The 12939-nt window shown below is 45.0% G+C and overlaps 1 protein-coding gene across 1 annotated transcript in view; it reads left to right on the top strand.

Moving 5' to 3' along the window:
* The window catches only part of gpc3 (glypican 3), a 115475-nt gene that overhangs the window by 89371 nt on the left and 13165 nt on the right, over positions 1 to 12939 (top strand). The window contains exon 7 of the mRNA XM_034598224.1: positions 10241 to 10427. Coding sequence (XP_034454115.1) covers positions 10241 to 10427 — 187 coding nt within the window. The remainder of the gene's footprint in view (positions 1 to 10240; positions 10428 to 12939) is intronic.

Below are 12939 nucleotides of genomic sequence, written 5' to 3'. Positions count from 1 at the left end.
ATCTCCAGACACACACACACACACACACACACACACACACACACACACACACACACACACACACACACACATTCTCACACACCCCACTCCCACCCTGACTTTCTATCCCGCTGGCTGGGAGGTCAGACGGAGCATGTGAGGGTCTTTTTTCCTCCCAATTAGTCTGCCTGCTAATGAGGCCCAACCATCTCTTTCCACCACTGCCACCCATTCCTTCGTACCTCAATACCTCCACCTCTCCCTGCCTCCTTGTCGCCTCTTCCTCCTCCCCATCCCCTCACCTTCAACCCTGAGGCCAGGGTCGGGGTACCTCTCTTTATCCCCACCACCCCTTCACTCCCACACCTCCACCACCCCACTTGGGTGTAATTATCACACAGCCTGCATATAAAAACCCTTCTGTACAAGCCAACCTGCTCACGATGTCCAGCAACCACTTCACTCACTGTTTTCACCTGTGAGTTTTTTTTATTTTTTATTCTCTCTTTCTAAAATGAAGATGCTGACTCTTTTCCTTTTTGTTGATTACTGTTGGCGAGCAGAGACACAAACAGCTGAGTCTTCCTGCCGAAGTCTCTGAGCTGATCCGCACATCCTGGATTTGTTGTCACTGGGCACAGTCACGTGTTGCTGTGTAACAGAATCCCCCCTCCCAAAAAAAGAGGTCAGGGGTCACACTTCCTGTTTCCTGTCTCTGCTAGGTCATCAGAGGGTCTCCTTGTGAGGGTCAGAGATCTCCTCTGTTCCCCCTCAGCCTTTTGTTTGGCACTGCAGCGCTCTGGTGGGATGGGGGTGTTTGTGTGTGTGATTTTTTTTTTGGGGGGGGGGTGCACAGCAGCGTGTAGTCTCTGTTCGTCCTGTCAAAGTGTTCACACTCCCTGACTTTATCATCTGCTCACATCTCACCCTACATACCTTTGCAGTATGTGGTAGTTCGTTTCCTCTTCCTTTTTTTTTTAACTTCTCCATCTTTGCCCCCAGTTTGCTATTGTCTAGCACTCTATTAACTACAGGATATACTAGCCAGCAGTTGAACAGCTGGCTGTAGCCACATTTCATTATCTGCCCACCCAAATGAGCATCCATGGCCTCCTGCGAATAGTGGAGGAGGTACACAAACATTTGACTTGAAGGGATAGTTCACCGAAAAATGAAAATTCACTCATTATCTACTCACCACTATGCCGATGGAGGGGTGGGCGTAGTGTTTGAGTCCACAAAACACTTTTGGTGTTTCAGGGGTAACCAGTGTTGCAGCCAAATCCAATACAATTGAAGTAACTGGGGCATCATTTCCTCTGATATCCTCTGGAGCCGCGTTCACGTTTGCACATACACACACCGCACACACCACACACAAGCTCTCGCCCAAGGGTATGCGCGGGGGGCGGAGTAGCACCACTACTTCGGCTGGCATCACTGACATTTAGGCTAAAAACATGGTGTAAATAACACTGCTTCAAGTCAAATTTGAATGTCGGGGCTTACAGACACTTGGATGAAACCACAGGAGCAGTATGTTTTTCTTCTGTTGTTTTTTTTACGTTTGAAGAAGTGGTCCCTAATGTTACCTGTCTGCTGGTTGGATCAGTGGACCAATTCCTCTCTCATTATTCATAACCTGAAAAAATATAGAAATACAACGTGAGCATGTAATGCTATCCTTTGAAAAAATGTAATGGGGTAGAAAGTACAGATATTAAGTGGAACAAAAGTTAAACCTACATGAAAAATAAATCTACTTTAGAAAAGTACAGATACTTGAAGTAACAAAGTAAATGCATTTGTTACATCCCACCCATGGCTCCCACTAGGTGTGATCATGGGATATGCACAGATAGTCTGCTGATGTGAAAATAGAGGTTTTCTTAGCAACACATGACTCTGGGAACCACGGCGATATCGTTTAAAGCAGACAGGCAGCAAACAAAAAGAGATTGTCTGTGGGATGTAATCAGATTTAGTGACCAGCGGCCTGTTCAGGAATGGGACGTTTTTAAACTATTAAACCCCATGCAGACAATCAGGCACATTCACAGACATAAGTCAAGATTTTCATTTGGTTAGCCTCAAAAAAAGATTGAAGATTGTTGTCATACCAGATATATTTAATACTAGGGGGGGGAGTTAACCCTGTGCCTTCATGCGCTGCCTAGATCTGAATTGAGAATGTCTGACTAAACAAGACAGAAATGTTTTGTTCTTCCAGGAGAAGAACTGACTGCAGTTTTCTAATCTGCTATCTTATATGTATGCAGAAGAGTTTTCATTAGCTTTAAAAGATTATCTACCAGAGGAACGATGTCCCTGCCAACAACCCCCATCCAAGTTCAGTCCAAACTACAGAAATCTGGAAATAGCCTTATGGGCTTAGTCGGGAAGGTGGAGTGGACACACGCCCAGTTTAATACATGACTGGAGAGCTACTTTTTCCCTCTGTGTGTTCTGTTCCAACTGGAATTAACATCAGGAAATTAATCTTGTCTGCATTAACTGTCTGAGGCTGGGCTCCTGTTGCGTGACATACTCGACCGCGGACAGATACAGGAAGACTACAGGATCCGGAAAAAAACCCCAGAAGAGAAGAATGAGAAAGCGTGGCTCCTTACATTTCATATTCAATAAGAGTTGAGTAATGAGTCAGGGAAAGCGGGTGGGACTGTTGGGCAAGCTGTGTCGTCCGAAACGCTGCTCGGTCTGTCAACGTGCTGAGGTGCTTTCCATGACTCATACTGTGGAAAGTGCCTCCTGTCATTCCTCTGCCTGTCTCTCCCATGGAGTCCCTCATTCATTCCCACCCTCTTACTTCTTCTCTTGGCCCGCTCATCTAAACAGCTCGTCTGCAGACTCGACACAGGCGCAGCAGCTCAGAGTGCATGTGGGGATTAGGTGCAGAGAAAAAACATTTCCTTCATTTATTAAGAAAAATAGTCGGGGCTGAAAAGTCGTAAGTTTGATCTTTCTAAGACTGTGACCTGGACATCAGCCTCGACTTAGCTTTCAAAATATGCCATCAGTCGTACAGTGCAAGTTTAGTTTCACTGGAACTCTGAGATTAATTAGAGACAGTGTAAAATGCAGCAAGTAATTTTTAAAGGGGACATAGCATGCAAATTCCACTTTGTTAGTGCTTCTACAGGTTAATGTGGGTATCTGGCATGTCTACCAACCCAAAAACTCTGGGGAAAAAACACTCGCGCGTTTTGTTATAGTTCCTCTAAGTCAGAAACGTCATGCTTGAGCGACTCGATTGCGCTTCCTGGGTATTGTGTCGTAACAAGGAACTGGAAGTCTCCCTACATGGATCGTTGGGACTGGGAGGCTGCAGCAGCTGCTCGGGAGCGACCGCTCGCTCTCCCATGCGTGAGCTGGAATTTGTGTCAGCGCCACACAGCCAGCAGTGTGGAAGACTTCCGCAGTGTTCAGCGCTACTGTAACCCCCGAACCCCGACATTCAACGGGTACAACAACAAGCGGAGAAAGCAGAATCGCGGGCTGACCTTATATATACAGTCTATGGGGCTGACCAGCGGAGAAATGCTCGTCCCGTGTGAACAGCCAGGCGGCTGCGCGCTTGAGAACGGCGCTGCGCTGCCTCGCAGCGGTCTTCCACACTGCCAGCTGTGTGGAAGACTTCCGCAGTGTTCAGCTCTACTGTATGCCGGGTTACAGTAGTTACGCCGGGGTACAGTAGTTACGCCGGGTTACAGTAGTTACGCCGGGGTACAGTAGTTACGCCGGGGTACACCGGACGCGTAAGCGCCGCTGCGAGGCAGCGTAGCGCCGTTCTCAAGCGCGCAGCCGCCTGGCTGTTCACACGGGACGAGCATTTCTCCGCTGGTCAGCCCCATAGACTGTATATATAAGGTCAGCCCGCGATTCTGCTTTCTCCGCTTGTTGTTGTACCCGTTGAATGTCGGGGTTCGGGGGTAAATGATGGTCTTCATAGCCCCCCCCCTCTCTTTCTCTCTCTGTCTGTCTGCTTGTGTGCTTGTAGTGGATGGGCAGAGGGGGACATTTAATTATGTGATTGGGAAAATTAAAACTCCAGGACAACAAGGGGAATACAAAGTATGGGATGCATATTTGATAATTTATATCATATAAAATATGTAATTTATATCGTTTAAAATCATGGGGGGAGAGGGGGGAGGGGGGAGCTGGCTCATTAGCATTTAAAGGAACAGGCACTCAAAACAGGTCACTCTGTGGAGGGCTGTTTTATACAGGGTAAAAAGGGTGCTGTTTTATATGATCCTTGTGGTATTTTGACCAAAGTATGTTACAGACATTTCATTAAGACCCCAAGGAACCATATCAACTTGTGGTAAAATGGGCATGCTATGTCCCCTTTAAATAAATGTTCTGAATGCACATTAGTTGTCTAGATAAATTAAACTATAAAAGCATTTTGTTTTAACTTTGAATTTCTCATTTGAGAACCTGTTTCGACATCACTATTAAAAACTAAAGGGTAAGTTTGATTCTTTTTTAGTTTTAGTCATCACTCCTACAGTTAAGTTAACTGCTGAGATTTGGGAACTCAGAAACATTGTTGAAAGACGTAAGATGGGGGAGGTAGCTTGTAAGTATAGACATTCACACCATAGTCTCTATACAAAGATTCACATCATTACAGGTCCCCAAAAGTGAAGCCAAAGCATTTTGACTACCCCCTGGTGGCTGGCTGCAGTATTGGTCATAAATCACGCATCCTCCATGTTAATGAATGGGAAATGGACCAAACCAAAAAGTCAAACACGTTTGTCTCAAAGTTGGTGTCTGTTATTATAGGTAGTTTTTATCACACTGATGTTTGTTCAAATGCTCCTTTTACCAGTAAGTTCTGTTTGAATTACCACCGCCAAGGAGGTTATGTTTACGTTTGTCAACATTATTGTTTGTTAGTTGGCAGGATTACACAAAATCTATTGGACAGATTAGGGTTCAGGAAAGAACCCATTCAATATTTGTAACATTTTCATTGATTTCTCAGAGATTAATTTAGAGATTATTTTTAAAAAGGAGCCATGTTTAGGGGACTTAAGTTTATGAGTGTGTTATTTGGTTAAAAAAAAGGAATTCAAATGTGTTTTCGTAAGGGGACTGTTGGGCCTTGGGGGAGGTATGCGCTCCACTGAGTGCTTTTCTAGTTAGTTATTTGCCGCTATAAAAACGAGGTGAAACATCATGATTGACAGCTGAGACAGAAGAGAGGAAGTGGAGACACATCGTCGGTCTTTATATAGTCTGTGGCAACATTAGCATGCATTTGGAGTCATGTCTCTTGCCACCTGATGAATCCAATATCCACTCTATTTTATTTATTTGTCTACACCAGCTCTAAAGGGAATTATCTGGCTCTTAAGCTCCTAAACGCTATGTTCTGTAAACTGTGTTCTCCAGTTAGTCGTTAACTTTATGTGGTGTTCGGACGTGGGCAGGTAGCTTCCTTCTTCTTTTCGCTTTCATTTTTGAATACAGCTGCCTGCTTTGGCTGAATAAGGGATACATGAGAACAGTGACAGAGAACCAAGAATTGAGGGTTAGAAAACCAAAACAATGAGCTGAAAGCAGCTACAAAGCTCTGTGGAGCTAAGAGTAGTAATTCTCTGATCGTTCATCACAACTATAAGCTGCTTTCAGACATGCGCTACTCCAGACATTTTCCTGAAATTCTCCAAAGAGGCTGTTATGTGAGAACGCAAATATCTGGGTCAGTTACCCATTTTCCTGAATTTTACCTGCTAGCCCGGGAAGCAAAATATCCAAGTGAGACCATTTGAGAATACAGCAGGAAAATGTCCGGAACATTCACAGCAAATGAGTGGGCATTTTGAAGACATTTCTAACATGCAACAGAAGAAAACTGGAAAAGAAAAATGCAAATATCGCAGTAAGAAATTGTAAAAGACAAAGATGTCTACTTGGAAAGACAACAAGATTCAAGAGCTTTTAGTGATAAGAGCCGACACCGGTGTTGATGTGCTGTAAACAAAAACATGTGACTTTGTACGTTATGTCCCGCCTCCTGCATGGCACCACCCCTTGCCTTAATGTTCTGGACATTTTTCTGTTGATGCAGTAAACGCTTGAAACCCCCAAAATTTGGTCATTGGCTTTCATCACTGAGCTAAATTGAAAACAGTATGCTGATGGCAGTGTGCATTTTAAGCATTCAGCTCACAGCAATTACAGATGGGATCAACATTAGACAGCGAAGCAGGGCCTTTGTTATGAGCATGGGCTAAGCAGAAGTCTGTTTGGGAATTCAGGCTTCAAGTTCTTCTAGATTAGATTTGTAGACAAGATGTGTTGAGGCATTGATAGAAACATTCAGTGCAGCAGATTCCGTCTGGGCCGAGTCATGAGCAGCTTGTGCAGACAAGTCCTGTGCGTGGAGAGCAGGACATAACACAGGCCCTGATCCCAATCACACACGAGATCTCCTCTCTTTCTATTGGCTTTCTGTCTTCATTCCTCACCCTCTCCCTGTTTTACTCACAAGGGCACTTCAACATTCACTTCTAAATTATTATGTTATTGTATTACATTTTTTCAGCTCATTTTCAGATTTGTTCTCTCTCTGCCTGTGATTCATGTTTTATGACGTAGGATCTCACGCTGAGGACTCCCAGCTGATGGGCAGGTTGTTTTCTGTCGCTGCAGGTCAACCAGTGGCCGGTCTCTGGGGCTCGGTAGCAGCTGTCATGTCGAACAGTGACCCTGCGTGGAGTTCATGTCATGTGTGGGAGGCAGTGACAGACTTGCGGTTTCAGTGTCTCTGTCTGGGCTGGCCTGCACTGAGCAATCTGCCACATGTTTGGGCTTTGTGTGCAGCGTTTGAGCCCGTGTTTCCTTGGTGTGACTTGTGCTTTTGTGTTAAGGGGAGGTGAACCCTGTGGCCTGCGGGATGCCTGTAGCTGCACTGATTACATGTTCTCTGTGTCCAGCTGTCTGTCCAAGCCAGCTCCCGATGTGACTCTCAAAACATTGAAGAGAGAAAGAGAGGGGAATAGTGAGACTGCCAGATTTCTTCTCCTAATGGAAAACATACTGAGCATTTCTTTGGAAAATTTTTCTATTTTATTTGTTTCCTCGCTGCTTCCTTTTGCTTTTGGTTTTTTTTTTAATTGGAGAAGATTCCAGCCTAGAGCCACTTGAGGTTTCCCCCCTCTTGTGGTAAATATCAAGTCTCTTGCCGGATCACGCTGTGGCTCAGCCATGCCAAAAGTGCAGCGTCACTTTCGACACAAACATACATCCCACCCCTCCCCTCTACCGCAGCTGTGGCAGAGGCAGCCAGCCAGCGGGCAGAAAACACAGTGCCCAGCCACAGAGGCATGGGCATGGCCCCGCCACCCCCCATATTTAAACATATTTTTCATCTGCTGTTCATCTGATACTATTTATAGCTGGTATGTTCCTGATCCTATGATCCATGTGTGTCTGAAACTGGAGTTTGATTCCAAATTGTAAAACTCACTTTAGATCGACTGTAGCCTTGCTCGCCAGTCGGTCCAATACACACGACTCCGAGTGAAAGATGTCTCCTGTATCTCTTGTACGTCAAAGCCAGCAGCTTTACGTGGGTTTTTCAAACATGGGTAAACAAGCTAAAAAAGGCATTTGACTCCTTTCCCATTGCCAGTAGAGGAGTTTGCCTTTCTGTTTTTTTCCCTGGTGCATCATGTTTGACATCACAAATGCAGAGAATACTAAGGTGCACTCTCCCCTTTGCCCATAGGCCAAATAAGCGTGGGATACAGGATAAAATCCAATGGCATTGTTGATCCCCTGATGTTTTCTCTATTGCCACTGTCAGGTCAAAGTTTTCACTCACCGTGTGAAATATCATCTACCTGAGAGATTGGCACAAAAGTTCGTACGCACATAAAGGATTGGCTCAGTGCACTGCTGTGTCTGTGAGTGAGGACAGAGTGAATCAGAGGACAGCCTGTCTGTTTATGTGTTGGGGAGCTGGTGTGTATGTTAGCAGGAGGTGATTTACACCCAGTCTCAGCTCTAAAAGGGATATGACAGTCACTGTTTCCCCTCGCTCTGCTTACCTTTTTTTAGGTTTTGTTCTAAAATACCCTGAACCACATCTTCCGCTACTTGCTTTACAAGTGTTTGTTTGCGTTTTAATTGCGCCGCGAGGCGCCTCACCCCTCCCAAAGTGCGACCGATGTTGCCAGGATACAGACCATGAAGAGGAATTTCAGCACCTCAGTAAATCTCTAAAGGACTCTGGCAAATGCCGACAAAGACAGCTCTGTCTTTAACAAAATGGTTCAGTACATTAAAGTCCTATTTGTCACAGGGGAGAGTTTGTTTCTGGGAGATAACGGTGTGTTTAATGTGACACCTGAGGGCTCTGCTCGGTCAACAGGTGGCGCTTTGCTATGCGGCCACAAATGGAGGTGAAATGTTCCTCTGGTCCAGCCGTGCTGTCTGTGAGTTACTGGTCCATCCCTCTATCTAAGTGACCAGGGGTTTTGAAATGTTGTGGTCATCGTCCGTGTATGGCCGCAATGTGTCGAAATGAATGGAGGGTTGTTCGGCAGCCATTCTGGGAACAGGCTTATGTGTGTTCCCTCTCTAAACTTTAGAGTTTATGTCCCTTGTAAAACCCAGATTGACTGAGTTTGTATATGCAGGCGGAGGGAAGAGGGTTGTTTATCCTCTGACTGACGTAATTCTGTGATTAGCTCTGGTTTTTTATACCTCCGCTCTCTGTCTCACACACACAGATCCCAGGCAGATGTCGCAGCTGACCTGAGACAAAGCCCATATGAACTCAATTTTCTCCCATAGACAAAAACAAGCAAAAACAACAACAAAAAAATGCAGGCTGACGTATACAGATAGGAAGGAAATCAATAAAAAAAAAACAAGGCGGAGGCAGCGCGGTGAAATGAAAGGAGGCTCACAGGGCAGGCGGCTGGAATTTAGCACATCTGTTAGCTTGGCAGGGCTCTCAATCATGTGTGATGCTGCGGAGACTGAAGGATGGTCAGAGAGCAGTCGTGACGGGTTGTCTGCAAACCTTCTCACATGTTTTCACTCGTGGATACAAGACAGGATCGCTCTTTTTCATCAATGTTGTTCTAAAACTACACAATGAAAAAGTTACTGTGAACAACGTTTTTCAGTTTGTAACGTTTCACTCACTTTTATTGATTGAACGTATGTAAAGTTTGCTTTTTCCCATCCTTTTATTTTTGGTTCAGAGGAACTATAAGACTTTTTATGAAATTACTTTCTAGCTCTTCAACATTTATTTTATTATTTATGACTTGATTAGTTCACCACAGTTCTCCATAAACACTGGTGGTATGTGTTGCACAACACATTATGAGCTCCTGCAAATCACTTGGGAAAATATTGGGAACAAGAACGAGTGCTTTTACAGCCCAGAGGCCAAACTGCATTAAGATTCTGCTGCAAATTAGGTTATATTCTGTTGAAAATTCAACACTTCTGCTTGTTTTATATGTTTGTCGGCTTCTGTGTGTTGTTGTCTTTTGTTTTTAAGACTTGACTTATCTGTTCCCTGATTTTGTTTCATTTGTAACTTTTTCATGCTGCATCTTGACCTTGTCTCCCTCGCAAGAGAGGGTTCTAATCGAAAACATGATTTGAATAAGATTTTAAAAGTAAAAGCACAAAGTGTCAGAATATTACAAACATTAACATCTCTTTTTTTCCATCATTACCTTTCATTATCTTTCTTGTTTTAGATCTTGGGGCCTTAGTGTCCACTGGGGCAGGGTGTGTTATGTGATATTATTGTATCCATGTTGCCCTGACTCGACCACTCAGGACACTGATGTTTGCCAAAAACAACACAATCATACCAGTCTGCTTGCCCCACTGTTTCTTTTTTCTACCAGTAAATTACATGCATCCACAGCCACAGCCCTTTGAATGAATCACGTTTGGACAAATATAACAAAACTGGCACCGATAACGAAACGGTTTTCCTGCCTGGTGATTATAATTAGAGTTTGTCAAAAACCAGCACTGTTAGATCTCGCTGTGTTTTTGTCTGGAATTTCCCCTCATACTGTTATAATCACACAGTGCACAGTCAGTTCAAGAGGCAACCCTCACTTATTTTCACAGCTTCGTTAAACCATTAATGCACACAGGCACATTCCGGCCACAGAATGATTCACAGAGCGACTAAGAGGATTTTAATGTCATTACCTTTAACTACTTCCTGTTTGTCCCACAGTTGCTGCGGCTTGTGACGGTATCTGAGAAACGCTGGAGAGCCCGGTCCCGTGGTGGCGGAGTGGACGGGTGGAGTGATGATGGGGATGAGGGATTCCAGAGCGGTGACTGTGACGATGAAGACGAATGCACTGGAGTGTCAGGGCTGGGGCCCCCACCGAGACGCAAACGGTTGCGCATTTTTGCAGGTTGGAAGCACGTGATTGAAACTGTATCGCAAAATCAACTTTAACTGCAGAGTGTGTGGTTTCAAATGAGCTGCTGCATAAGTTGATAACGTCAAATTACTTGAAATTGCATTTATGAGATGGGCTGAGAAAAACATGTTGGGCACAAGCTATTAAGTTGTTTACTTTTAAGCCTGCAAACCAAATTGGAGCTATTTATTTTCAAAGTGGTGAGTGCATGAATAGATTTGGCTGCTTCCGCAGTGAGTCAGAGCCATCACAGTCCAAACACAGGCCGTGGGCACAGCAGAGAGGTGTTGACATGACTACTGTACATGTTGACACCACCGTGACACTATGCCGCAGGAGAAGTGAGACTTCCTCAGGTAGCCGCCTCACCTCAACCTTTCGACCTCCGCGCTGTCAATCCCATGAGAAATGTCAGATGTGCTACCTGAAAGCCAAACATAGAACAAATGAAGCTACAAACTGTTGGAAGAAAAGAAACCAAACAGAAAAAAGGGAGAAAACAGACAGGGAGCAGGAACAAGGGGGTTTGATCGCTCCATACGCAGACACAAAGCCGACGCAGCTGAGCAAACAGTGCGCTGGGAGTAGTCCTCCTCTCCGGGGTGTTGTGGCAGAGATTTGGGTTTGTCAGGCAGGGAGCGGGAGCAGGAACCTGGGGATAACGCAGGAATCCTGCAGGGCCATCACTTCCAGCAGGCCGGGCCGTGAGAGTAAGACCCTGAGTCATTACACAGTCTCCTCAGGTTTACTAGCTGCTGAAGGTCGACACTGTGGAAAGTTAAAGTTCCCTTTATAGACTGGCTTCAATCTCTTTCTCATAACCCCAAAAATGTCTTGTATTTTTCTGTGAATTAGCACATTACCTTACCTTACCTGTGCTTTAAGGCTACATCTACTCTACTACATTTTCATTTGAAAATGCATGGCGCATGGCATCCACACTACTCCGGAGATTTAGAGCTGCTAAAACTGAGAAGTTTGAAAACACTGCTGCTCTACTGCTTGTTGATTGGATCTATCTGGTCTCAATGTAGCCTTCGCTGGTACTTCAGCCTCCTATCACATGACCCCCTCCTGGAAGAAAACAACCGTCATTAGCCTCGGCTACCAGTGTAGAACGCAACATGAATAATCAATTACAAGTGTTTTTGACTCTGTTGTCTTTGCTAACAGCTGTTATACAGTTAAATTCTGGATTTTACAATGATACAACTGTTTACATGTGTAGGAGACAAGCTATTATTTTAGCAATCTGCAACAGTTCCCATGTCCTTTTTACACTGGCGTGGGCATGCTCAGTGCACATGAGCGGCCACATTATATGTGTTTTCAGGCATGTTAGTATGGACACAAAGCAAATACGCTCGTGTGGACAGAGATTGTCCATGTTTTCATTTGAAAAGACACTGTCTCCTCTGGTTTATAGGCAGCTGAAGGTTGACACTGTGGGAATTTAAAGTTCCCTTTATAGTCTGACCTTAATGTCAACGTCAGTACCCTGAGTATGTCTATTATTTTCCTGTGAATTAGCACATTAAGTGTGGCACTGCGTCTGCAGGCACATATAGGCCTGTTTGCGCCTGTTTGTACACAAGCCAGTAATGTTTGCAGACCTTGTGGAGTCCCTGCTCATTGGCTGATAAACAGATAGCCACTGACAGCCTGTGATGACCCAGAGAAATGCTGACCTAGCACGTCCGCTCAGCCCACTTTGGTCAAACAGGGGACTGGAGTTCAAAGGTCGACCTACAGAGTATGAGGCCTAATGGGCTGCCTGTCTGTGCTCTGCTGCTCCGAGATGGACGAGGCAGATCTGTTTTCACAAAGCCTGGAGCAGACACACACACACACAGATGAGAGGAGTTGGGGAAAGGTGACAGGAGCTACAACAACAACAAGGTGCAGACAGGACAGAGGCAGACCTGAACCCCCCCCAACAGTCCAGCTGTCAACCTGCTGACCACACAGAGGATGTTCCCAAACGTGCATCATGATTGATCTGTCCTCGCTCATTCTCTCCACAGATTCCATAACCTTATGATCACTAACGCCACTCACCCACAACACATACAGACACACACAGACACACACACATGCTGCACATTCCCGAGAGAATTCCAGGCCAGGAGAGCTATTCCAGGACAGTGGGACCCCCCCTCACACACCACCCCCAACTCACAAAAGCCAGGCTCAAAGCCAGGCATCGAACTAGTTACAGCTCAAACATCAGATACAATCTGTGCTCTGACCTCTGGGGATGTGTCGGATACTTAAATTTTCCTCATAATTTGAGTGCTGGGAGATCTGTTGTATTCCAGTGTGTTCCAGGCTCACGGCTCATCTGGTAGATCACCATCACAGCAATCAATGACAACATTGTAAGATAGTAGTGATGGTCAGATAATCAAATGATTTGTCTGAGGTCACTTGTTGCACCATATGCACATTGTTAGAACAAGCCTATGTAACTGACAGTTATGGAATAACATAAGGTAGTAAAGGG

This window comes from Hippoglossus hippoglossus, chromosome 10, assembly GCF_009819705.1.
Source record: "Hippoglossus hippoglossus isolate fHipHip1 chromosome 10, fHipHip1.pri, whole genome shotgun sequence".
NCBI classification, from domain to species: domain Eukaryota; kingdom Metazoa; phylum Chordata; class Actinopteri; order Pleuronectiformes; family Pleuronectidae; genus Hippoglossus; species Hippoglossus hippoglossus.
This window is presented reverse-complemented; position numbering and strand designations above follow the sequence as displayed.